The sequence below is a fragment of the Macaca nemestrina genome, chromosome 18, assembly GCF_043159975.1.
Source record: "Macaca nemestrina isolate mMacNem1 chromosome 18, mMacNem.hap1, whole genome shotgun sequence".
NCBI classification, from domain to species: domain Eukaryota; kingdom Metazoa; phylum Chordata; class Mammalia; order Primates; family Cercopithecidae; genus Macaca; species Macaca nemestrina.
The window spans coordinates 47,005,584-47,031,181 of record NC_092142.1 but is presented as its reverse complement, the minus strand read 5'-3'; the positions used below and the strand labels follow the sequence as shown (position 1 = coordinate 47,031,181).

The 25,598-nt window shown below is 45.4% G+C and overlaps 1 protein-coding gene across 6 annotated transcripts in view; it reads left to right on the top strand.

Moving 5' to 3' along the window:
* The window catches only part of LOC105492226 (ATP binding cassette subfamily C member 12), a 72,398-nt gene that overhangs the window by 4,735 nt on the left and 42,065 nt on the right, over positions 1-25,598 (top strand). For all 6 annotated transcript variants that reach the window (XR_011616416.1, XR_003020533.2, XM_011759248.2 and 3 more), the window contains exons 2-10: positions 4,946-5,114; positions 7,387-7,542; positions 10,121-10,268; positions 10,554-10,787; positions 12,141-12,314; positions 13,090-13,237; positions 17,252-17,400; positions 20,169-20,276; positions 22,324-22,602. Coding sequence is in view for 4 of the 6 variants with exons in the window: in XM_011759248.2 (XP_011757550.2) it covers positions 4,996-5,114; positions 7,387-7,542; positions 10,121-10,268; positions 10,554-10,787; positions 12,141-12,314; positions 13,090-13,237; positions 17,252-17,400; positions 20,169-20,276; positions 22,324-22,602 (1,515 nt within the window). In the remaining 2 variants the exon portion in view is untranslated. The remainder of the gene's footprint in view (positions 1-4,945; positions 5,115-7,386; positions 7,543-10,120; positions 10,269-10,553; positions 10,788-12,140; positions 12,315-13,089; positions 13,238-17,251; positions 17,401-20,168; positions 20,277-22,323; positions 22,603-25,598) is intronic.

The following is a 25,598-nucleotide window of genomic DNA, read 5'->3' as shown; positions in this document are numbered from 1 at the left end:
TATCTAATATCCTTTTTCAATTCCAGGATCTCAACCAAGAAGCCTCTTCACAAGTAGTTGTCAGGTCTCCTTAGGTGCCCCTTAGCTGTGTCACTGTCTCAGGTTCTCCTTGTCTTTGATGACCTTGACAATTTTGAGGAGTACCAGCCAGGTATTTTGTAGACTGTCCCTCAACTGGGATTTGTCTGATGTTTTTCTCATGATTAGACTGGCGTTATGGGCTTTTGGGCGGAGGACCTCAGAGGTAAAGTGCCCTTCTTGCCACATCATATTAAGGGTACACATTATCAACAGGACTTATCACTGCTGATGTTGACCTTGATTACCTGGCAGAGGTCATGTGTGCCAGGCTTCTTCACTGTAAAGTGGCTATTCTTTTTTCCTTCTTCATATGGTACTATACTCTTGGAAGCATCGGATTCTAGTTGATTAAGTTGTTTCTCACAGGGCTATGGGATGACAATTCTGATACTGCTATACGTGTACACTTAATTGAACAGTTAAGTAAACACATGGTAGATGGTGAGAGCCAGGCTTCTCACTTTTAGAATTGGAGCTTACAAATAAGCAAGGGGAGGAGGCTAGACTTGTGATAATTATGGTAATGGATTCAAGTTGGAGAGTCAGCATGAATCAGTATGAACTCACTGTTAGCTTAAAATAGATGTGGATGGTTACATATAGAAATATTTATAGATATGTGTTTATGCACTAGTTAATATGCATACATGTATTTCCTTACGTTGTCAGCTGAGAGGGCCTAGAAGCAGCAACGCCCTAATAACAAAGAATTTACCTAGTGTCCAGATCTTGGTTCTAATATGATTCTCCAATATAATGAATTTCAAGTACTTGGAGAAATGAAATTTTACTACAAATATAGTCATTATTAAATAAAATATATTATTATATATTGCAAGTACATGAATTTGTATATTGTATATTTTGCAAGTTTGTGAACTTTATATAAATGGCATCAGAATGTATGTATTTTTCTGCAGCTTTCTTCCCCCCTTTCAACTTGTCACATGAGCTATACACAAAGTTTGATATGTGGACTTAGTTTATTCATTTTTACCGTTGAATAGTAATATGCCAAACTCATATGATACAATTTATTCATCCATTTTCCTATTCATGGATGTTTAAGATATTGTAAAGAGAGCCACTCTAAATATTGCTGTAGAGGAGCCACAAAAATATTTTTTGCATGAGAGTCCATCCTCTGTGGATTGCTTCCTTGTGTTTTCCTAGATTGAACTTCAGTGTTGACACCAGTATGAGAGGAGAAAGGCTAGCAGGGGCAGGGAGGAAATTCAGAGGAGAATGGAAGACAGCCTGCAAAATTAGTGGCCACTCTGTATCTGACTGCTTGAACAGGCAGGCTTTCTCCAAGGCATATATATAATTAAGAAGGATAATTGCTGCCTATGTTAGTAAGACAGTCTTTAACTTGACCAGATAATGCCAAATTGCTTTACAAATTAGTTATACAATTTATATTCCCACAAGGGGGGCTTAAGAGCTGCAGTGCTCCATACATATGCCAAGACTTGCAATTTTTAGACTTTTAAATAATGTCTATTTGAAGAATGAGAAATGGCTGTTATTGTGATTGTGGTTTTAATTCATATTTTCCTGACACTCAGAGATTGAGCATATTTTTGTGTTTATTTGGATCATCTGTCAATTGTCTTTTGCTGGCTCCTCTAATTAATTGTTTGTCCTTCTGTTATTAATATATTGATAATTCTTTATAAATCGCATACTGATTCTTTACAGTTAAATGGGTCACATCTATACCAGTATGTTGCTTCTATGTTACAAATAATGTCTTCTGATTAATGGACATCTATAATTTCAATGTACTAGAATTTATCAAGATTTTGCTTTAGGACTTTTAAAAAAAATTGCTTTAAGAAATTCTTCCTTATCCTAAGATCATAAATACATATCTCTGTATATACTTTGCACTGTTAACATGGTATTCCTTTTTCACCTTGTTACTTTTAGCTTATTTGTGTCTTTATATTTAAAATAAACTTCTCATAGGAAGCATATCATTGGATCTTGTTTTTATATTCAGTCCGATAATCTTTGCTTTTTAATTAAAATGTTTAGTTCATTTATGTTTAATGTAATTATTGATATGGTTGGGTTTAAGCCTACTGGCTTGCTATTAATATTTGTCTTCTATTTATTCCTTTTGTTTTTTATTCTTCTGTCCCTCCTTGCTTACTTTTTTTTTTTTTTAGTTAATCTACTATTTAGTGTTTCTTTTTATTTCCTTGACTGACTTCTTAGCTTTAACCCTTTTTAAAAAGTATTTTTTCCAAGGTTAACACAATGTTATGATTTATACTTTATTTATTATTTTTGTATCATCCCATACTTAATTTCAAAATAATTTATATTTTACTGTATGTTATTGTGTGCTTATTTTTCACTTTCTGGGGAGAGGATTTGCATCTTAGATGTTTTTCATACTTATTATTACTCATTCATTCAACAAATATGTATTAAACATCTACTATGTACCAGGGACTGTTCCAGGTATTGGAAATATAGCTGTGAACAAGGCAAACATGAAGCCCACAGTTTGGGGAAATAAAAAAGTATGTAAGAAAGTTTTCTTAGAAAAGGAAATGTTTGAACTGAGCCTTGAAGGCTGAGCAGAAATTGGTCAAGTGAAGAAAGGGATCCTAGATGGTTCCAGGTTGTGGCAGTAGTGAATACAAAAACTAAAAAGCAGGAGGAATAAACAGTTTGTCCAGGGAGTAGTAAGATATTCCACATGGCTGGAGTGCAGCATTCAATAATACAAATAGAGGGTGGAGAGTAGAGTATGCAGCTTGTCCAGAGGTTTAGGGAGTCTCTGGTAGCTGCTAATATTCTCATTGAATAAGGAATCTACAGCTGGGTCTATGGTATTTGTGTCATTAGTATTCATTAACTGCGGCTGGGCACAGTGGCTCATGCCTGTAATCCCAGCACTTTGGGAGGCTGAAGCAGGAAGATTGCTTGAGCCCAGGAGTTTGAGACTAACCTAGGCAACATGGCAAGACTTCATCTCTACTAGAAATACAAAAATTAGCTGGGCATGGTGGTGCACGCCTGTAGTCCCCGCTACTTGGGGAGCTGAGGAGGGAGGATTGCTTGAGCCCAGGAGGCAGAGGTTATGATGAACTGAGATCGTGCCACTGCACTCCAGCCTGGGCGACAGAGTGAGACCCTGTCTCAATTTTTTTTTTTTTTTTTTTTTTTTTTTTGTTGGCTCATGGCTGTAATTCCAGCACTTTGGGAGGCTGAGGCAGGTGGATCACCTGAGGTCAGGAGTTTGAGATCAGCCTGGCCAATATGGTGAAACCCCATCTCTACTAAAAATACAAAAATTAGCTAGATGCAGTGGCATGTGCCTCTAGTCCCAGCTACTCAGGAGGCTGAGGCTGGAGAATCGCTTGAACCCGGGAGGCAGATGTTGCAGGTAGCCAAGATCGCACCACTGCACCCCCACCTGGGCGACAGAATGAAACTCTGTCTCAACAACAACTTTAAATTCATTAACAATGATTAAAGAGCTTTTCAGCAACTACTAGCTCTAAAACATGTGGGCTTCTCCATCTGACTACAAGTCTTCAGTTTCCACGTTTGGGGACTTATCTTTTTGAGATGAAGACATTATGATTTTCAAATTCTGTTGTAAGAAATACATATATTATTCCAGAGGAGTTGCTTCTTGTAATATAATACAAGCAAGGGTTATTGTAGGTTATTGGAGGAGGGAAGGAACATCAGTTTCCTGTATCCAGAGTGCCTCAGATGAGATAGATGCTACTCATTCTCTATATACTCTTGAGTAAGTCCTTCCTCTCTCTGGGCCTCTGTTTCCTCTTCTGTATAATGAGAAATGTGTAAAAGATTGCATCTGAGGACACTTCCAGCTCTGCCATGCCATGGTTTTATCAGCCACTAGTAACTTGATGGGAATCAGTTTATTCACTACTTCTAGCTATGGAAACTTCCAGAAAGAACTCATGGGAATGTGACCCCTGTTTATATATAATAATAAGGCCCTTGTTTGCAAGTGGCAGAGAACAACTCAACATACCTTAGGTAAAAAAGGAGAATTTATCTATAGAGTATGAGGAAGGGGCTGTCATGGGACCCTAGGGCAGGAATAGAGGGAGGCCTCAGGAAAGGACTAGGACTAGGCATGGGAAACCCTCAGGGATGATGCTCTATGGATTGGATTTAGGTGGCTGGAGAATGGGGTGGCTGGCTTGGGGACTGAACAGACATCGCAAAAAGTGTCCTCTCCATCTGGGTTGTTGGTTTTCATTTGGGGCAGCAGTCACAGAAGTGTGGGGAATGTGGGCCTGTCCAGATGTGGCTGGTCCTGGGGGATGGCTTTGTTGGAGTTCTCTGACCAGTGGGTATCAGGATGGAGGGGATGTGGATGCATAGACTCCTGGGGATCTGAGAGAATCTGAAAGAAGAAGGGGTGTGCGCGTCTGTGTGCACAGGCGTGTGTGGGTGTATGTGCACGCGTGTGTGTGTGTGCATGTGTGTATGTCAGTCAAACTTCACTCTGAGTAATACTAAGAAAGAAAACCCATTTTCTTGGGGCTCTTTCCCTGGGCTGGGACTCAGCCTTGGTCACCGGGCTGGCTCCCAACCGAAACCACACCATAGGGTTTTCTGCTCTCGGCCAACCCAACATGAGAAAAGAGGAACCAAATGGTCCTACTAATAAGAAAGCCTCAGCGTAGTGTTAAGGGACGTAGCAGGTCTTCTGGCTACACTCCCCTACAAATGTGGAAAGCTCATTGGTGAAAACAGTTCTCAGGGGTCAAAGCAAAGGAACTGATCTGGGTAGAGTAGGGGCTGCCTGATCCCAATTAGACATCTTCACCTCTCAATAACCTTTGCCATTTCTCTGCCATAGAGTGAAAGTGTCCCCAGGCCAAAACCCCAGGGCTCCAGGCTGCCATCAGGATGGTGGGTGAAGGACCCTACCTTATCTCAGATCTGGACCAGCGAGGCCGGCGGAGATCCTTTGCAGACAGATATGACCCCAGCCTGAAGACCATGATCCCAGTGCGACCCTGTGCAAGGTAAGTCAGAAGAAAGATGGAAGGGAGGGCTAGGGCAGGACCTCCAGGAATGTCCATCAGGAGAGTGGGCACTGCTACTGCAACCCATCTGCTGCTCTATCTGCTGGTCCTTTTGTCCATCCACCCATGCACGCATTCATTCATTTATCAACCACTCACTTCCTTGCCTCCTCCTGCCCTTTGGTGAAAAGGAGGCAGTAGCTCAGGTTTAAGGAGAGCTTTTCATGATCTAGGACCTGTCCAAGTGCTTTACAAATATCTTCTCGTTTACTCTTCACAACCACCCTGGAGGTACTGTTACTATCTTTATCTGATAGGTGAGGAAACAGGTACAGAGAGGTTAAGTAACTTGCCTAAGGTTTGCCAGGTAGTTTTTGCTTTGTAACAAACTGTCTCAACACTGAGCAGCTTAAAACAATTGCCACTTATTTAGCTTACAGCTTGATGGGTGACCCATAAAATAAAGCAATGTGGGCTGAGCTCAGCTGGGTGGTTCATTTGGTCTTGAGCAGACTTACTCCTGTACAGCAAGGTGGCTGTGCTGCTGGGGGTGGGCCGGCTGTTGGCTGGGGCATTGGGGCAACTGGACCCCATGTGTGCTCAACCTCCAGCAGGCTAGCCCAGGCTCAGTCACGCAGTAATGCGGCGGGCTTCCAAGGGAATGAGTGGCAGCACGCAGGGCTTCTTGAGATTCAGGTTTGCAACTGGCACACCACTTTTTTCACTGCATTCTATTGGCCAAAGCAGATCACAAGCCAGCTCAGATTCAAAGTGTGAGGAAACAGACTCGACTAATTGATGGAATGAGCTGCCAGGTCACATTCCAAGGGATTGGGAACAGATGGGGAGAGAAAATGGGGTCATTTTTGTAATCCAGGATAGAAAGTCAGGTAGTCTGATTTCTGAGCTCCCATGCTCAACCTTGCAGCATATTGTGTTATTGTATATATTATTAGCATTATGCTAACAATAACTTTATGAAATGCTGCCTTTTCTACATGGAATGAGGCCCTGTGGTTTGTTCTCTGAGCAACAGAAAGCCAAGTGGCATCTCTATAATAAGTGGACACTGTGCTACCTTCTCCCAGCATCTCTGTCTGGGCCAAGGACACACACATTTGAACCCTCCAAGGTGACAGGTGGAGGTTGGAAGGGGAGGACATGGGCTATTATTCCTAGCCCCAGGAGATCTCTAACTGTCCACTTTTTCAACCAGTTTATAATCGCTTTGTGGAGAGGCAATGTGGGGAGGTGCTGAAGGGAATGATATGACTCTGGAGTCAATAAGCAGTGGGTTTGAACTCCTGTCCCACCACTTTCCAGCAGTAAGACCTTGGGCAAATACTCTAAACTCTCTGTGCCTCAATGTTTTTGTCTATGAAATGGGCATATAATACTACCCTGCCACCCATCTTACTGAGTTGTTGTGAGGAATATATGAAGTAATGCATGACTGTATCATGAAAGTCACCTTTCAGGGAATTTTTACTATGTGCTGAGTACATAGTACCTTATTCACATGATTTTAGCTTGAATTCTCCCAAAAGCAGGGCCTCAGTCAAGAACTTGGAGGCAAATAGCTTATTTGAGAAGTGATTCCAAGGAGCAAGGAGAAAGATTTAGGGAGAGTGATGCACGGAAGGAGGAAAAGGTAACATGAGGTGTGGCCTCAGTGTCACTGCTGTGAGCAGAGGGGCCTGGATACTACTAGGTCCTTCTAGAAAGTGTCCAGTTTTCCACCCAGAGGATGTGAGGTGGACTCACATCACTAGTGAGTCCTAGTGAAGTTTTCACTACTCCCCTAGTGAAGTTTTGCCCCTGGGAGTATTAATGCCCCGAAAATCTGGGCAGGAGGAGGAGGAAGAGGAGGAGGAAAAAAAGGAAGAGAAGAAGGAAGGGGAGGGGAAAAAAGAAGGAAGAGGAGGAAGGGAAGAAGAAATGAAGAAGGAAGAGGAACAAAAAAAAAAGGAAGCAATGAGTTTTGAGTATTATTACCTTTGTCTTTAAGACAATTTATTAAAACTTATGTAACTTAATTTTGAATATTGACTGTGTTTAACAACTAACTTGAAAAATTCCTGAAAATTTAACAATTGGCTCTCACCAGCTGGCCCCAGCACATCACGGCTAAAAGGGCTAATGAACTAATGAATGCAAGTCACAGCTTCTTCGTGCAGCTGTGGCTGTTACTGTAGTTACAAGTTCAATCCAGAGAGAGAGCTGGGGCAATGACCCCAATGCCCAGAACACTGAGCATCTCGTTTGTCTGCAGGTTGGCACCCAACCCGGTGGATGATGCGGGGCTGCTCTCCTTCGCCACATTTTCCTGGCTCACACCGGTGATGGTGAAAGGCTACCGGCAAAGGCTGACCGTGGACACCCTGCCCCCATTGTCGCCATATGACTCATCCGACACCAATGCAAAAAGGTAGCAGGATTTGCTTGGGTCACTGTATCAGTCCATTTTCATATTGCTATGAAGAAATACCCAAGAGTGGGTAATTTATAAAGAAAAAGAGGTTTAAAGGACTCAAAGTTCCATGTAACTGGGGAAGCCTGACAACCATGGTGGAAGGCAAAGGAGGAGTAAAAGGCATGTCTTACATGGTGGCAGGCAAGAGAGTGTGTGCAGAGGAATTGTCCTTTGTAAAACCATCAGATCTCATAAGACTTACTACCACACGAACAGCACAGGAAAATCTGCCCCCATGATTCAGTTACCTCCCACCGGGTCCCTCCCATGACAGGTGGAGATTATGGGAGCTACAATTCAAGATGAGATTTGGGTGGGGACACAGCCAAACTGTATCAGTCACCTCAGGACAGAAGCCCACTCTAAGGAAAGGGTCCCATAAACTCTTTTGTGTACTCCCTAGTTGTGTGCTTCATAATTTCCCCAACATGGAAAATGACACCCATGAGTGAGGGTAACCATTCTCTGAGATTCAGGCTGGACTGCATGAACTTCTTGGCCCAAGCTGTGGGGAGGTGGGAATTAGGCAGCATTAGCAGGGAGAGAGGACTCACTGGAGAGCTATGGCCTGAGGCTCAGGACCCTTCTGGCTGAGCTCCAGCTGGTTTGCAGGGGCACTGTATCAAGACAGAGGTGGCTGGAATCTCACTTTGCCCTGTGCTGGTCAGACTCCACCTGACCAGCATGCAGCTTAAGGTGTCAGGTTTTGTTTTACTTTAAACATCATTACTGGACTTTTATATTACAAAATATATTTAGGCTGATCCTAATGAAACTGCCAATATTTGACAATTTTAACTTGTACAAATGTAAATGTCATTTGTCCAACCTAATTCATATTCATTATAAAAATGTGAAAGCAGCAGAAGTTTAAGCCGTGAAAGGATCTCTCCCATGCTCCTGCTCTACTCCCTGGAGGCAAAGCACTGTGAAAATGTCAGTGTGACTCTGTCCAGAATTTTCCTACTCTGATTAAACACACCCTGGGCTACCGTCTTCTTCAGATCAGTACCTCTTCTTACCTCACAGGTCATGTTTTATTTTAATCTAAACAAAAAATGAAGCATGCTACATAACTGTTGATCATGTTGCTCTTTTCAGTTAAGAATTTATAAAGTCTTTTCCATGTTAGGACAAAGCCATCAACTTCATTTTTTCCAGCAGCTGCATTGAACTCTGTGGTTCTGATTACATATATAATATGAAGAATGGGGAAGGCCTGGGAGTGTTAGTCATGGCCTCCTAATTGCTTCTAGAATTGTGCTTCTCCTCATTTGTGCCCCGAAGAAATCTCAGCTAGTGGTACATTCAAAAATCTACCTCCTGGAGAAAGTTGCCAGGGAGCTCTGAGGGCAAGGGACTGGACCAGCATCTGTGGAGCGCCGGCTCTCCTCCGTCCTCTCTGGCCAGTACTTCTCCATCTGTTCTTAATGTTTCCTCCCATCTACCTAGTGTCCACTTAGATCCTTGTCTCTCCCATGCCATGTTATGCTCCTAGGTGATCCCCTCCACTCCAAAGGCTTAAACACCAAACACACACTGACTCCCCCAATAACGTGTCCATGTCTATCTCCAGGCCACAGCCCACTTCCAGATTCTGAAACTGTGTGGCCAGCATCTAATTGGACGGCTGCATTTGGATGCCTCATGAGCATCTTCTATCTAAAGCTGGACTTATTCTTGATCCAGGGCCCCAAACTGACACTATTCCTCTCCTCTTCTGCTTTTCCCCATCTCTGTCTCTATAAATATTCACACAGTTGGCCAAGCCCGAAAACTGGGGTCCATCCTTGAACCTCTTTCTCCTTTCCTCCCACATCTCATTCATCAGTAAGACCTGTTGTCGCTCTCTGTCCACTTTTCTTTAATTCCACTGCCACCTCTCACCTGGAGGCTGACAGTCTCCTGCTGCGGTCTCACACCATCATCCATCGCTTTCATAGCAGCCAATTGATCTTTTAGATGTGCAAAATGATCTTGTCACATCAGCTTAAAAATCTGTAATGGCTTCCTTTGCACTTGGAGTGAAACCTAAACTCCTGAAGGCCCTTGAGGTTTTCCCCAGGTCTTGTGAAGTCCCCCAAGGTCCCAAAAGTTCCTGCCTTGCTTCCCACTGTCCCATCAGCCCCTCCCCTTTGTGCACCACACTCCTGTCTCTCTGGCCTTCTTCCAGATCTTTGAAATTAACAACGTCCTCGCTGCACTGAGAAGATTTTTCTCTTGGCCTGTCTGTTGCCTCTGCCTTCTTATAAGAGCTGACACTGTGGCAGAGATGGGTGGTAGGCAGAGGAAAAGAAGGCCTGGCAAGGACCCAGATGCCACAGACATACCAGCTTGTGTCTAGGCATTGGCCCCTGCCCTTCCCAAATCCCACCTGCTCAGGAAAAGCAGAAAGCTGAGCCGGTGCTGGAAGGTACCATCGCCAGGGAGGTGGGCTGTGCTGAGCACCCTTGCAAGAACGTGCCCAACAGCATAGCTTCAAACAGCACATAGAAGTGCCAATCCATTTTAAGCTTCCGTTTTTTTATCACAGATTTCGAGTCCTTTGGGATGAAGAGGTAGAAAGGGTGGGTCCTGAGAAGGCCTCTCTGAGCCGCGTGGTCTGGAAATTCCAGAGGACGCGCGTGTTGATGGACATCGTGGCCAACATACTGTGCATCATCATGGCAGCCATAGGGCCGGTGAGTGGGGCAGCCCTTCCTCCTCATCTGCTAGGTCCCCAGCCTAGCAAAGAATGCCATTAGTTACTTCCTCTACGAGCTGGTGGGTTTAGTGCATTGTCATTATCTGTGTGCTCCTTGGGGGCGAATTTTCATAAAGTGAATCCTTGTCAAGCACAGCAGCAGCCACCAAAATTAATTAAAAAGTTTGCCTCCTAAAGTCAGCTTGCTGGCATGATCTGAGGCCTCGTATGCCAGCCTCAGTCCTCAGTGGCCCTCTCTTCTCCCTACCATGCTGTTTTACAGACAGTTCTCATTCACCAAATCCTCCAGCAGACCGAGAGCACCTCTGGGAATGTCTGGGTTGGCATCGGCCTTTGCATAGCCCTTTTTGTCACCGAGTTTACCAAAGTCTTCTTCTGGGCCCTTGCCTGGGCCATCAACTACCGCACGGCCATCCGGTTGAAGGTGGCGCTCTCCACCTTGGTTTTTGAAAACCTGTTGTCCTTCAAGACATTGACGCACATCTCTGTTGGCGAGGTAAGCTGGCTCAGAGGAGTTTAATGTTGGAAAATGAGTCCCGAGTAGTTTGAGTGCATGTGAGATGTGGGTCCTGGATGGAGCACCTGCCTTCGTTTTGCTTGTCTGTGACCTCCCCTTCATGTCCCATCTCCTGGCTAAGTGAGGGGTGGAGATGCAAAACACCAGAGGAGTTCCGACACAGGAGGGCTCGGTTCAGGCTGGAGAATTTGGAGAGACTTCCTAGTTCCAGTGGGAACAGGGCTCAGGGAGACTTAATCCAGTTGCTTTGATGGTCTATGGGGACAGTGGAGCAGTACTGAGCACACTATAGGAGTTTAATACAATGGATTGACTGATGGCTTCAATAATCCCAATTGTGTAGCACAGGGAGTGCCAAAGCCACAATGAAGACCATGCCTGTTGGACTTCAGAGCTGACATTTTCTTAAGCTCTTAATCCTTGGCAATAAAATCCTTAACACTTATCAAAAACAACAAACAAACAAAACACACACAAACAACAACAACAAAAACTCCCTAATCAAGGGAACCCCAGGTGGTGTGGGGTAAGATAAGAGACTTGCTTCTTTCTTACAGTTGCTCTTTTAGCAACCTCAAAGCATCTAATTATGATTAGATTCAGTTGCATACAGCAAAACGAAAATAACAGTGGATTAAACAAAAGGAATTAATTTCACTCTATGTTAAAGGAATCTAGAAAGGAATAACGCAGGGTTGCCACAGGAGCTTCCAGATCCTTCTGCCTTTATCACTATCTTTGCACCTGGCTCTCACCATGGTTCAAAAGTAGATGCTAGAGACCCAGCCATCCCAGCCACGCTTCAGACAGGTGGTAGGAGAAAGAGGAACAGAAGAAGGGGTGCCTTTCAGGTTGAGGTGACTCCCTTTAAGATTTCATCACAAATGTCTCATTCTACACTTTGACTTACATCTCATTGCCCTCAACATGGACACATGGCCACACTCATTCCACAAAGAAGGCTGGGAAATGTAGTCTTTTCTGGGCCCATCTCTTCCCCGAAGAAGTGGAATTGTCTTCACAAGGAAGGCGGAAGTAGAAGGAGGTGGGGGAGATTGTGTAGACAGCTAGCAGTCCCTCCAGCATGCTCCCAGATGGTAACATTACACTTTGTCTTTCTGCATTGAGATGATCAGTCCTACAAGACCGGCCTCTCCAAAGTGGTACCAGAACCCATAAAACTCATCATATTGGTCCCCAGTGACCCCTTCCTGCTTTAGAGCAGTTTTTCTCCTTTCTCCCTAGATCCCCTCGGCCAGTCTGAAAGCCTTCATTTAAAGACATGTTTGACTGATTCTTCCAAAGCCTGAACCCTTGCACTTTTCTTTCCAGGTGCTCAATATACTGTCAAGTGATAGCTATTCCTTGTTTGAAGCTGCCTTGTTTTGTCCCTTGCCAGCCACCATCCCGATCCTAATGGTCTTTTGTGCGACATACGCCTTTTTCATTCTGGGGCCCACAGCTCTCATCGGGATATCGGTGTATGTCATATTCATCCCCGTCCAGGTAATGGCAGGCTTTTGCGCTTCTAACTGCTTTATATTTGCATTTCACACACTTTCACTGAATCGGGTGGAAGGCTGCATTTCTGGCTCATGAAGCCTGTGCCCCATTTTGTACTCACAGATTTACTTCCTTTGGCACAGGGTAGTTTTTGTTTGTTTGTTTTTTGTTTTGTTTTTATTTAGTGACAAGGCCTCGCTCTGTCACCCAGGCTGGAGTGCAGTGGTGCAATCGTAGCTCACTGCAGCCTCAACCTTCTGGGCTCAAGCAATCTTCCTGTCTCAATCCTGCCAACTAGCTGGGACTACAGGTGCATGCCACTGTACCTGGCTAGTTAAAAAAAAATAAATTTGTAGAGATAGCATCTCGCTATGTTGTCCAGGCTGGTCTTGAACTCCTGGGCTCAGCCCATCCTCCTGCCTCAGCCTCCTGAGCAGCTGGGATTACAGGTGCAAGCCACTGCACCTGGCCACAGTGAAGGCTTTAAAAAAATTGAATTTGAATGCTCTGGGAAGTGGAATGCCTCTTCAATTTGTCAAAGCCCCCAGCACTCCCCTTGCGTCCTGGCAATTCATGCCTTTCTATCACCTGCCTGACCCCTGCGTGGTGTCCCTTAGACAGCATGAACAGCCATAACTCAAGGGAAGAACTTGGCTGAGACTCTCAAGCCAACTTCCTTTAGAACTTTTCCTGGCACCTACACTCCCATCTCTGGATTTTTAGGCCAGCTGCAACTCAGCAGTTCTCTCTGAAAACAGTGTTTGTACCTTGATTTCAGATGTTTATGGCCAAGCTCAATTCAGCTTTCCGAGGGTCAGCCATTTTGGTGACAGACAAGCGAGTTCAGACAATGAATGAGTTTCTGACCTGCATCAAGCTGATCAAAATGTATGCCTGGGAGAAATCTTTTACCAACACTATCCAAGGTAGGACAAGAGTAGCTGCTTAAAGAACCACTTACCTTGTAGAATATGCTCTTCTAAGGGGTTCTTAAGGTTCCCAGGGCCAGGCATTCCAGAAGGAGGCTGAGGGGACCCTCTGAGCTGCTCTGCAGGTCAAGGGATTTTTCAAAGGATTATGGAGATTTAATAATAGAGCCAGGCATCTGGGTTCTGGTGAACCCAAGGGTGAGTGACATATGGTTTCTCTTTCCTGGGGCATGTGGATCCTGGTCCTGGCGAGTTATCTTTTATAAAAATAATTCACTAAAATATTGTGAGCAGGAAAAAAGCTGTCTCCAGCTATTTCCTTGACTTAGAAGACATCTACACACACATACGCTCACACACATCCAGGGTTACACAGACCTCTTTGCCTGCAGCAGCATCCCTGTGTTTGGATGGTCCACTGACTCAACGCTCCTTGGGCAGATACGAGGAGATGCATATGTTTTACTTTTTTTAAAGCTGATATAGAAACTATTTCGATCAAATATAAATGCAAATCTAATTGCAGGGACATTTACATAATTGCTGACATAGACTCAGGTGGTTCACCAGTTAATGATCTGAACCACTGTTACAATTGACTCTCTGGATGGACAATTACACTTTTGCACCAGCATGGAACCAGGCCAAAGCTGTGTATCTGCACTCTAGGGAGTGGCTGTAGAGCACCTGCTTCTGAGCTGGCCAAAGGAAGTGCGCCAGGTTGGGACCCCAGCAGCACTAGGGGACCCCCTTTGAAGACCCTGAAACACATCCTCACGCTCTGAGTTCACGTCAGTGCAATTTAATTTGATTTGATTAAATTTGTTTCCATATGATTTCAATTTAATTTAACTTGTCAATTTAGTTCAATAAATATATATCAAGTTCCTACTGTGTGCAAGGCCATGGGAGCTACACAAATGAAATGGAAAAGGATTCCTGCTTTTACAAGTAAGGGAGGATGAGATAACTTAGCTCAAAAATAGCCACGAGTTTGTTGGCTCTACCTTCAAAGTATATCCGGAAGCCATCTGCTGCTCTCCATTTCACTCCTACCCGGTCCAAGCCAATATCCTCTCCCTCCTGGACTATGACATCTAGGCCCTGCTCCTGCCTTCCCCCTCCCTCCTGCAATCCACTGTGCACTCAGCAGTCAGAGTGACCTTTAAAAAATGTCAATCAGATCCTCCTGTTCCTCCTCTGCTGGAAAATCGTGGCTTCTTATCACACTTAAGATTATTCAAAGTTAGGTCTTTGGAAGGAAATCCAAATTCTTTCATATGGCCTGTTTGGTCGGACATGATCTGAACCTTGGTGACCTCTCTGACATTATCACATTCTACCTTAACCTTAGGAAACTCAGCTCTAGCGGTGTCTGCATTAGTTTGTTTCTAGAACCACACGCCACACTCGTTCCTTGCACTTGCTGTCTCCTTTGCCTGGAGTGCGCTTCCGCTGGATGTTTACAGTGACTTTGTCTTGACTTTAGGTCTCTTCCCAACATCCGGAGAGGACTTCTGGGCTGCAGTTCCAAGCATCTCCATGCCCTACCTCTCAATCACTTCATCCTGCTCATTTCTTTCAGGTCACACAACACAATTTGTAATTACTTAATTGTTTGTTTCTTTATTGTCTATCTGCCCCACTGGAAGAGGGCCGAGACCCTGCTCACTCCTCTATTCTCCAGCTACAAGTGCAGCACCTGGCATATAGTAGACATCAGGTTTAAATGTCTTGAGTGAGTGAACACAGGAATTCACATTATTCTATGGGGGAAGATGGGGAAAGTGCCACAGGAGAAACAGAGATGCTCCATGGAGGAGCATGCTGGGTTGGGGAGACTGGGAAAGGCTTCCTGGCAGAAGTAGCTTTCAGGTAGGCCAAAGGGATAGGACAGATTGGGACGTACAGAGAACTGGGGAGGAGGAGAGGCCTGGAGGTGGAGATAAGAGGGTGCTCTTGGGGACAAGGGGGTGCTAGGTGTTCTTTAGGGGAAGGGCACCTGGATAGCAGAGCTTGGATCCCAGGAGAAGTGGGCTGCAATTCTGCCCCGATCACTGAAAAGGCAAGTTACTAAACCTGCGAAGACAGTTTTCTCTCCTGTCAAAAAGGCATAAAATAGCAGCCTCTCTCTCATCACGCAGTGGTGAGGATGCTCTAATGAGAAAGTGCCTGTGAAGTGTTGAGCAGAGCACCTGGCATGTAGTGATCACTCCATTAGAACATCTAGGGCTGTCCTGTGCGGATGTGAAAGAGCTTTTGCAGAGGAGGCTGGAATTGGGGTTGAGGACAAGAAACAGCAGGTGAAGGAGGCTTGAATGTAATTTGTGAGCTCTGCAGTGCCATGGGCATATTCTGGACTTAGGTAAGGGAGAATACTCTTGAGTTTTTGTGTCTATTCTTGGGACACCAGGCAGGTGCCTTCAGGCCAGCACATGTGTTTTGTTTCTCCCCTGCTGTATAGTATTTAAAAACGTTTTTTCAATTAGTTTCCAACATTTTAAAGTAGGGAGATGTCTCCCAAAAATCCAGACCTCTTGGGAGGATTGCTTGAACCCAAATATTTGAGACCAGCCTGGGCAACATAGGGAGATCCCATCTCTGCAAAAAAAGTTTTTAGAAATTATCTGGGTGTGGTGGTCTCAGGTGTTCAGGAGGCTGAGGTGGGAGAATCACTTGAGCCTGGGAGGTCGAGGCTGCAGTGAGCTCTATCATGCCATTGCACTCCAGCCTGGGTGACAAAGCAATACCCTGTCTCAAATATAAATAAATAAATAAAAATCTGGACCTCCGACTTTGAAATGGTGGATGATCTGGTTGTTATTGGACCGAACTGGGGCCTGCTCATCTGGCACAGTAAGGCCAAATATCCACGCTGAGGCTTTGCTACAGGGGAAAGGAGGGCCTTTATTTGCTGTGTGCCAAGCAAGGAGAATCAGGCAGTTCATGGTTAAGACCTGACCTCCCCAGTGGCTTGCAAGCAAGGGTTTTTAAAGGCAGGGGTCAACTTCAGGAAAGCAAAGTTACAGGCAAAATCGTAACTCATACATGGAGATTATATGTTGGTTTGGCCTGAAAGGGTGGGATATCTTAAAGCAGGCAGCTTGTAAGTCATGGGTAGATTCAAAGATTTTCTGATTTGCACCTGGTTAAGGAAGGGAAGCTTTGTCTGAAGATTTGGAGTTAGCAGAAAAGAGTGTTGGATCTGGTCGGTGGGCATGACCTCCTCCAGGCCCCTCAGGAAGAAATTTAGAACAAAAACTGCAGTCAGAGTTCTGTCCTCAGCTCCCCCTTCTCTGAGGTCTGTGTGCCAGTGGATCAATTGGATGGGGGTCCGGGTTTTCTGAAATACAACTCAGGGACATATGTTAAGATATAATCCTTAGTTTCCATAGGGAGCCAAACATTCCTGTGACTCTAACTTCCTTGGCTGTTGTTTCAGGCTATTGTTACCTTCTTGCTTATCAAGTTGCTCATTTACTTCTCAGGGTTAGCTGGGTGCCTAGAATTTCCCTTGAAGGAACTCGAGATTTTCCTTTGTTTCTATACTTGCAGTTGGTGGGGAACAGGCTCCTAGGAGAGGTCCCTGCTGCATTTCATGGTAGCACCAGCCTCCCCTGCACTGAGAAGGGGCTGCCCCTTTGATTCTCCTCTCCATTCCACTGCACTGTAGAGCCCCGCTCTGGTCTTCCCTCCCCTCTGGCCCTACTCCCTTCATTGATGACACTTGCCTGGCCCTTGTAGGCATCTGAGCTTATGAGTCGTGACACACAGAGTGTCAGGGCTGGAAGGGACTTTGGACACCATCCAGTTATGGCAGCTGACAGGTACCGAGCTGCGAGTACCTGCTGGGTTTATGCCCAGGGCTTTCTGTGGTTCCTTTCATTTAAACTTCACAACAGGACTCATGAGGACTCATCTGGAAGAGGACCAAGTAGGGCTAATACATTTCATAATGCTAGCATTCAACATGCAATATGAGACCACCTTGGACTGTGTTCTATTTTGCAGATATAAGAAGGAGGGAAAGAAAATTACTGGAAAAAGCTGGATTTGTCCAAAGTGGAAACTCTGCCCTGGCCCCCATTGTGTCCACCATAGCCATCGTGCTGACATTCTCCTGCCACATCCTCCTGAGACGCAAACTCACTGCACCCGTGGTAAGAGCTGGCTTCAGATTGGGCCTTTTTTGCACCCTGACCCCAGGAAGTCCCAGATGGGAAGCCTGCCTACCGTTGCTCAATACTGGCATTGGGAGCATCCAATCACAGCAGGCCACAGGATGCAACTTCAACTCCAACTTTTTTTTTTTTTTTTTCCTGAGACAGGTTCTTACTCTGTGGCCCAGGCTGGAGTGCAGTGGCATGATGTCGACTCACTGCAATCTCTGCCCCCTGGGTTCAAGCAATTCTCCTGCCACAGCCTCCTGAGTAGCTGGGATTACAGGTGCCTGCCACCACCACACCTGGCTAATTTTTGTATTTTTAGTAGAGACGGAGTTTCACCATGTTGACCAGGCTGATCTTGAACTCCCAACCTCGGGTTGCCCACCTGCCTTGGCCTCCTAAAATGCTGGGATTACAGCGTGAGTCACAGCGCCGGGCCAACTCCAACTTTTAGAAACAAGTGCTTTGGCTGTCAAGGGGCCCAGGAGAGCCTGGCAGCGATTCTTATCATGTCCATGGCTGGGCAGGGGTCATAGTTAATGTGGGAATACAATTTTAAGTGTGGGGAAAAAGATGGAAACCAAACAAGCAGTTGGCTGTTTTATTTATTTACACTACAAGAAGGAGAGTTTGAGAAAATTTTCTTGGAGGGAGGAGGTGTAGGTATTGGAAGAGGCAGTGGTGTTGGGGTCAGAGTCTGGGCTTAGGAGCCCGGTCGGCCTCGTTTAAATCCAGACTCTGCTACTTAGTAGCTGTGACTTATAGTAAATCATTGAGCCTCTCTGGTCTCTGTTTTGTTATCTGTAAATGGGACGATAATAACCACAATCAGTGCTGTTGTGAGGACTGAATCAGTTATTTCGTGTAAAGCATGTAGAACCATCTCAGGCTCTTAGGTCCTATACAAGTGTTAGCTATTCTTCTTAACCTTGATTCTCATCTGGGCCAGGCAAATGAGGATTGAAAGCCTTAGAGGGAGAGCTGGGATGAATGTGAGATGTTCAAGTTCTTTACAAGGGGCCTGGACATCCAAAGATAAAGAAATGCTGAGCTACAGGGAAACTGATTCCTGGCTTAAATAAAGAAAAAACTAGCTAAGTATTAAACTAAGTAGTTGGAGGAAAGTCAACAAAGACAAGAAAAAAATGAGAGAGAGAGAGAGAAGGAAATAAGTAAGTTCGTAGAGGAAGAATTGCACCTAAAATCAGGGACCTCACGGGGGAGGAAAGAGGTGACGTTTGCAAAGCCAGAATGTGCTTGCTGAGCCATCCTTTGTGGGACCCATGACTGCCCTGTGTTTAATCCCATTATTGCCCTGTGTTTCTTGGTGAGTTGCTTTTATTTTCTCTGGTTCTTCAGCAGGCAATCACTCATGCACAGTTTACTTTGACACACTTTCGGGCCTTCAGCCCAGCTGTGAGCCCAAAGCCAGATTGAATGGCAAGGATACACCAGGGCTTCTCAATTATTGTGACTTTCTCTGATCCCAGACCAAAAGGAATACTATTTTTTTTTCTCCAGGAGCATATCAAGCAAATCAAATTGAGTGCACGTAGTTCGTATTTTCTAACATGATAGTTTAGAGGGAATCTATACCAAAACCAAATTTGCAAAGCTCTGGGTCTTTTGGATTCAGAACTGATTGCAGTCACTTCCTCTGCTAAGGTCATGTCAGGAGTCCGTCACCTCCAGGGTATTCAGTCACATCAGGCCACTCATGTGCTCTGTCAGCCAGGCCTGGGCTTCCTGAGCCAAGGTGGAGCTTTGGGACCTGGAAGAACTGAATTCCCTTTGAGGATGTATTTAGGACCAGATGTGATAGAAGCATCTTTCATTATCCTCTTAATGAAGGGACTAGGATTAGTTGAAGCCTGGGGCCCTGTCCGTGGGGCCCATTTAACAGCAGGCAGGATCACTCAGGATTAGATGAAGAAAGTTGTATTATCAATTTCTTAAATGGGTAGCTAGGGAGAGGCTGCTAATTACAATTCGGACAGATGAGAAGATGAAATTGGAGAGATGAAATCATGCACCCCTGGGGCACCAACCAAAGGGAGAAGGCTTGTTTTCATTGAGGCTATAGAATATCAACCACCCACTATGCAGGGCACAGCAAGGAAGGCCGTGTGAACAGAGGTGATTTTTTTGTGGGGGAGGATGGGGGGAACCAGAGTTGACCAAAGGCTCTCAAATCTGGCCTCGTGTGGTGCATGGGGAGGCAGGGCATGGAGGCCAGGTCCTGGGAACAGGAGCTTCCCAGGTGCAAGCAGGTCTCTCTGGGGAGCTTCCAGCCCCAACCCTGAGGCTGTGGTGTGGTGTGGTGTGTAGCGTGAAGATAATGCTCTAGCTCCAAAGGGTCAGATGCCTCTGAAGAACTGAGAGCAGGGGGTGCTTTAGGACAGTCTGCATGGGCTTTGAGTGAATAGTCTAGATTCAAGTGAGGATGCAGTGTGGATGGAGATTGCCAAATGTATTCTGTTAGTGGCCTGCCTCAGACCTCTTCCCTTCTGAATCAACAGAGACAAGGGGATATACTTGCCATCGTTTTGGTGAAAATCCCAAAGCAAAATAGATTAAGATGCTGCTGTCCCCAACTGGCCAACCCATGGTTTCTGAGCCACGAAGTGAAAAGATTGTTCCTCTGTGCATTCCAACGATGCCGCCATTTCTCATCTGAGCAAGTTTAATCCCCATGTGTATAACACTTTAGAGCCAAGGTGACTTCTCCTTCTAAACCCTCATACTTGTCTTTTGTTCTTCAGGCATTTAGTGTGATTGCCATGTTTAATGTAATGAAGTTTTCCATTGCAATCTTGCCCTTCTCCATCAAAGCAATGGCTGAAGCGAATGTCTCTCTAAGGAGAATGAAGGTATAACTAACCCTGGGTGAGTAGGGAAGAGAGATCTCATTTTGGGGTGGGAAAATGCTCAGATATGTGGAGTCTATACCAACCTGCTGGAGAGCTGGGTCACTTGTTGAGTTGACACTGGGAGGAGGGCATCCATTCAGAGTTAGATGAATAAATGTGTATGAAGGACAGAGCAGGCAGAGTTTTATAGGTTGTCTGTAGGAATGATGAGATAGAGTCTCTGTACATGAAGAAGATGTTCCTGACCCTATTTTCCTTAAACAATCTATCCATCCTAAGTGTTCCACAAGTGAGGTTGGTTTTGTACTGAGTCATCCGCACTTTACCTAGTTTGTCCTTTGATGGGCATGGTGATGGAAGTGATGAAGAGGATGTTGGGATCCCTACATTTATGCACTCATTTAGTCCCTTTATTCCTTCATTTATTCACTCATCAAAGATTTACTTTGTGCCTCCTATGTATAAGACATGGGAAATGCAAATATAAGGAATAGAGAGGCTTTGTCGTCAAAAGCCTCTGTTCCAGTGTGGGACCAGGCACTCTAAGAATCTCTATACATGATAAGGATATAAGCGACATTTGAGAAGGGCAAATAAAGTGGTTTGAAAGTTCAACTGAGGAGAGGAAAGGGAAGAAGGGCATTTTTATCAACACAGAAGCTTGTTCAAACGTCTATGAATTGATTGAATGATCTTACTCACCCAAGTCGGAAATCCGGAAGTCATTGTAAGCATCCTGGTTCATGCACTCCTCTTTTCCCTTACCATACACATCCAACCAGTCAAGAACCCTGTTAAGTCAACCCCTGATTATGGTATTCTCTCCATTTTAAGGGGCGCCATTGTAAGATTGGATTGGAAGGTACACTGTTGAGTTATTACTCTTTGAACAAAACATAAGAACACCATCACATTAATTGCATGTATTATGATATCAGAAAAAAAATAAAGGTGCTTCTTAGACTAGATAAAGGGTGGCATTTCTTGACTCCTCAACCTTCACTCTGTCCCTACTGCCACTGCCTTCAATCGAGGCCTCCCTCATCTCTTATCTGATTAGTGCAGTGATTTATGACCTAACCCTTCTTTTTCTAACATTCTTCTCAAGTCCATATAGCTCTCAACCCAAAGAGAGCTGTTAAAATACTGGTCTGATTACCAATACTCATTCGCACCTGCTCAAAATCCTTGAACCCTTGTCCCCTCCAGGCTCTCCATCTGTGCGTTCTCAGTTTTGTGTCCCCCTCCCTTCCCAATTTGAACTCTGTGCCTCAGTAATCCTGAATTGCTTGTTTCATGCCGCCACCCCAACAAAACCATGCCTTTGCATGCTCCTTGCCTTTGCCCATGCTGGGCCCTCAGGTAGAATGCTGTCATCCTCTTTCCCTTTCTCATCTCTGCCTATACAACACCTGTACAGACCCAGCTCAAGCACCAAGTGCGTGAACCTCGAGAATGAGAAGCCAAGTGTCCCTTCTCTGGCAGTCGCAGTGCTTTGTCCTCATCACATTTTACAGAAACAATCCGTGCATGCTCTCATCTCCCTCCAGACTGTAATCTCTTCAAGGACAGGAACTGTGCCTTATTTATATTTGCATTTCTGCTTTTACCCCAAAGTCTGGCACATGGTTAGGGCTTAGCAAATGTTTTGTCGAACTGGACTGAGTGGCCTAGGAAGAGGACACAGCAGAGACTGAGCATATGACCTTGGTTTCATAAGCATTTAGTGCCAAGCAGTGAAGTCCACTGCCCAAAGACTGGTAAGACTGTCTTGGGCACAAGGGTGAAATGTGGTTGGGATCAGTATTCTCCAATGTGGGTGACCCACATAGGCCTTGTGGTTAAAGAGGCAACTGTCCCAGATAGCATGAGCTAGTGGACTATTTCTGCTGCAGCTTCTCCTGGGGGAATAATTTCAGAACCTCTTTCCTGGATGTGCTGGGTTAGAATGGCCAAAACTGTGATTTGGGGTCATTAGGAGATATATTGGGATGATTCTTGCAAATGGATGACATCTGCTCAGTTAATTTTGTCTCTTTAATCTTAGAAAATTCTCATAGATAAAAGCCCCCCATCTTACATCACCCAACCAGAAGACCCAGATACTGTCTTGCTTTTAGCAAATGCCACCTTGACATGGGAGCATGAAGCCAGCAGGAAAAGTGACCCAAAGAAAGTGCAGAACCAGAAAAGGCATTTATTCAAGAAACAGAGGTCAGAGGCATACAGTGAGTGGAGTCCACCCGCCAAGGGAGCCACTGGCCCAGAGGAGCAAAGTGGCAGCCTCAAGTCGGTTCTGCACAGCATAAGCTTTGTGGTGAGAAAGGTAGGTGTGTGTTGCACAGGTGTGACCTACAGCCCTCCTCCTTGCATTGCATAGCTACAGCCTTCTCCAGGTCTGATACAGTTCAGTTAGAGCTGAAGGTGGTGATGGGATGTCTCTAACCAGAGTCCCTGTATTTTTCCCCCAATTTTAAAACTACATACATGAACATTGGAGGCCCTGTCTCCAAGTGTGGAGAAGACGGTGGTTATATTCATTCTGATCTGTAGTACTTGCCTTAGAGTCAGTTGCAATTTTGAATGAACAGTCCACTCCAGGTGGCTAGGCTTGAACTGACTAGCTTTCATAAATCCTTTTAGATTTGTTCTCTTTTTGTGTGTGTGAGACAGGGTCTTACTGTTTTGCCCAGGCTGGAGTGCAGTGGTGAAATCAAAGCTCAGTGCAGCCTCAAACTCCTGGGCTCAAGCGATCCTCCTGCCTCAGCCTCCCAAGTAGCTGGGACTACAAGCATGCATCACCACGCCTGGATAATTTAAAAATTTTTTTTATTTACCAGGAGAAAGAGGGATAATTTTTAAATTAATTTTTTTTTTTTTGATAGAGATGGAGTTTTGCTATATTTCCCAGGCCGGGCTCGAACTCCTGGCCTCAAGTGATTCTCTGTCTTGGCCTCCTGGGTCAAGTGCTGGGATTACAGGCATGAACCACTGCTCCTGCCCTAGATATGTTCTTAATTTCACATTGGAATATTACGATAGATGATAATGACTGATAATTTTGAACACTACTGTTTACCAGGTACATAATAAACTCAACCACCCCAATAACTAGGCATCATAACTGCCCCCACTTGATGGTTGAGGAGCCTGAGGAACAAGAGGGTTAAATGGCTTGCCCAAGGTCACATAGCTAGCAAGTGGCAGGGGAGGGTTTCATATCCAGGGCACCTGGCCTCAGAGTCTGGGCTCTTAACCACCAGGAAATACTCCTCTTGTAAAAAGCAAACTGAGATAACAAGCAACCCAGCTAAGGGCTAAGCCAGCCAAGCCAGCCAGAGTCTGTTTGTTGTTCTCTCCCCTCAAGATTGGGGGATGGAGATTTCAGGCAACGCTGTGGATTTAGGGAATGTTTGGCCTCCTCCTGCATCTCCTGCATGCATCTCTTTCTTGCTCTGGGAACTCAGCAGCACACTCCCAGGGTGACAGTGTTGATTTTGCTGCAGAGGCCTCAACATTAATCTTGTGCCTAGTATTTTAATCTCTCATCCTGTTGACTCACTCTTTCCCTGTGCCAGAGGTTCTCATTTATTATGCAATGTCAACCTCAATAGCTGGTGTGAGAATGGTACCTCTTGTAGCTAACAAGGCTATCTGCCACGGATTCATCGGAAACGATATTTGGTTGGCTGAGTGCAACTGAGCTCAGATTTCAGCGAAGTCCCACTGAGTGCCACCTATTTGCCTTCTCGCCACTCTCCCCGTGGAGCACCTGACTTCCCCCACCCTGCCTTCCCATTTGCCTCTAAGAGGCCTCCGTGAACTTTCCGTGTTCTAAGGACGCTGCTTTCTGGCCACGCAATGGCTTTGCTAATGTGCTATTCCATATGTCAGTGACTCTGGAATTCCTGCCTCAAGATGCGGTCAGTGTTTTGTGGAATAAATTGAAGATACAGTGGGGGCAATGCAGTGTTGCCTCTGGAGCCTGGGGGACCGCAGTTCCAGGCACAGCTACTTCTTAGCTGCTTGACTCTGGACATCTTGCTGAAGCTCCCTGAGCCTCTGTTTCTTTACCTGAACCATGCATTTCATAGAAGTACCCATTTCACAAGGTGGCAGGGGGAACTCAGATACCACAGAAAAATGCTAAGCCCATAGTAAGTCTCAGCTGATGTTAAGTATGATTGTTGCCTTTTTCTTTAACAATTATGCCCAGCTTAAGTGCTGCCTTCAACTGTTCTACATTGAGGACATCCAAGTTTTTCCAAGTTTAGCTCCTCCTCAATTCCATCAGACTGGATCCTCCATGGGGTCAGGGTTTTTTGTTCACAGTTATGTGCTTATCCCCAAGCCCAGCCCCTGGCTTGAAGGTGGCCAGCAATGTTTGTTGGGAGAATCATCAGAGGATACAGGCCTCATGGATTTTCTGCTAAAGACAAGGATGAATCTAGAAGGCTTCTTATTTGGCCCCAAGAAGTGGACAGGACTCAGAGGGCAACCAAATACCTGGTGAGGCTGCATCACATCCGCGGTCTCTTTAATGCCCCAGTTCCTTGAAGTCCTTTTAGGAAAACTAAATAGATCCAGCTTCATTTCATGACGCAGGAATTCCAGAGTCATCAGCATATGGAATAGCACATTAGCAAAGCCACTGCGTGGCCAGGAAGTCCTTAGAACACGGGAAGTTCATGGAGGCCTCTTGGAGGCAAATGGGAAGGCAGGGTGGGGGAAGTCAGGTGCTTCATGGGGAGAGTGGCGAGAAGGCAAAGTAGGTGGCACTCAGTGGGACTTAACTGAAATCTGAGCTCAATTGCACTGAGCCAACCAGATTTATATCCATGTGGGCTCTGCAAGGGCAGGGAGGCATCTGTGTGGATCACTATTTTATCCCAAGGTGCCTGGGATTCAACAAAGACCTTGTGTAAGGAGTTATTGATGACAGGCAGCAACTATCATGTGCTGAGAGTGGCAGACAGGGGATGTGCCTTTCTGGTCTAGCTTGGGGTGGGAAAAAAGCCATATTTGGCCCCATGTTGGGCATGTTTGCCCTAAGGGGATTGCAGGGAGCAGGCCTATGTGAGAATGTTCTCGGATGCTGCAAGTGCAGTATTGCAATATCTGCTTGAACACAAGAGTGGGCATGCTTCCACATCAGTCTCCACGTGGGCTGTTTGCCTGCAGTGATTCTCCCCAGATACCCTATGGCACCCTTCCTTACCTCCTTCAGGTCTTACCCAACTGTCACCTGTGGCAGATGCTGTCCCTGCCCATGTGCCCTGGACCTCTAAGTGTTTCCTGGCCATCTTCCAACTGCCTTATCCA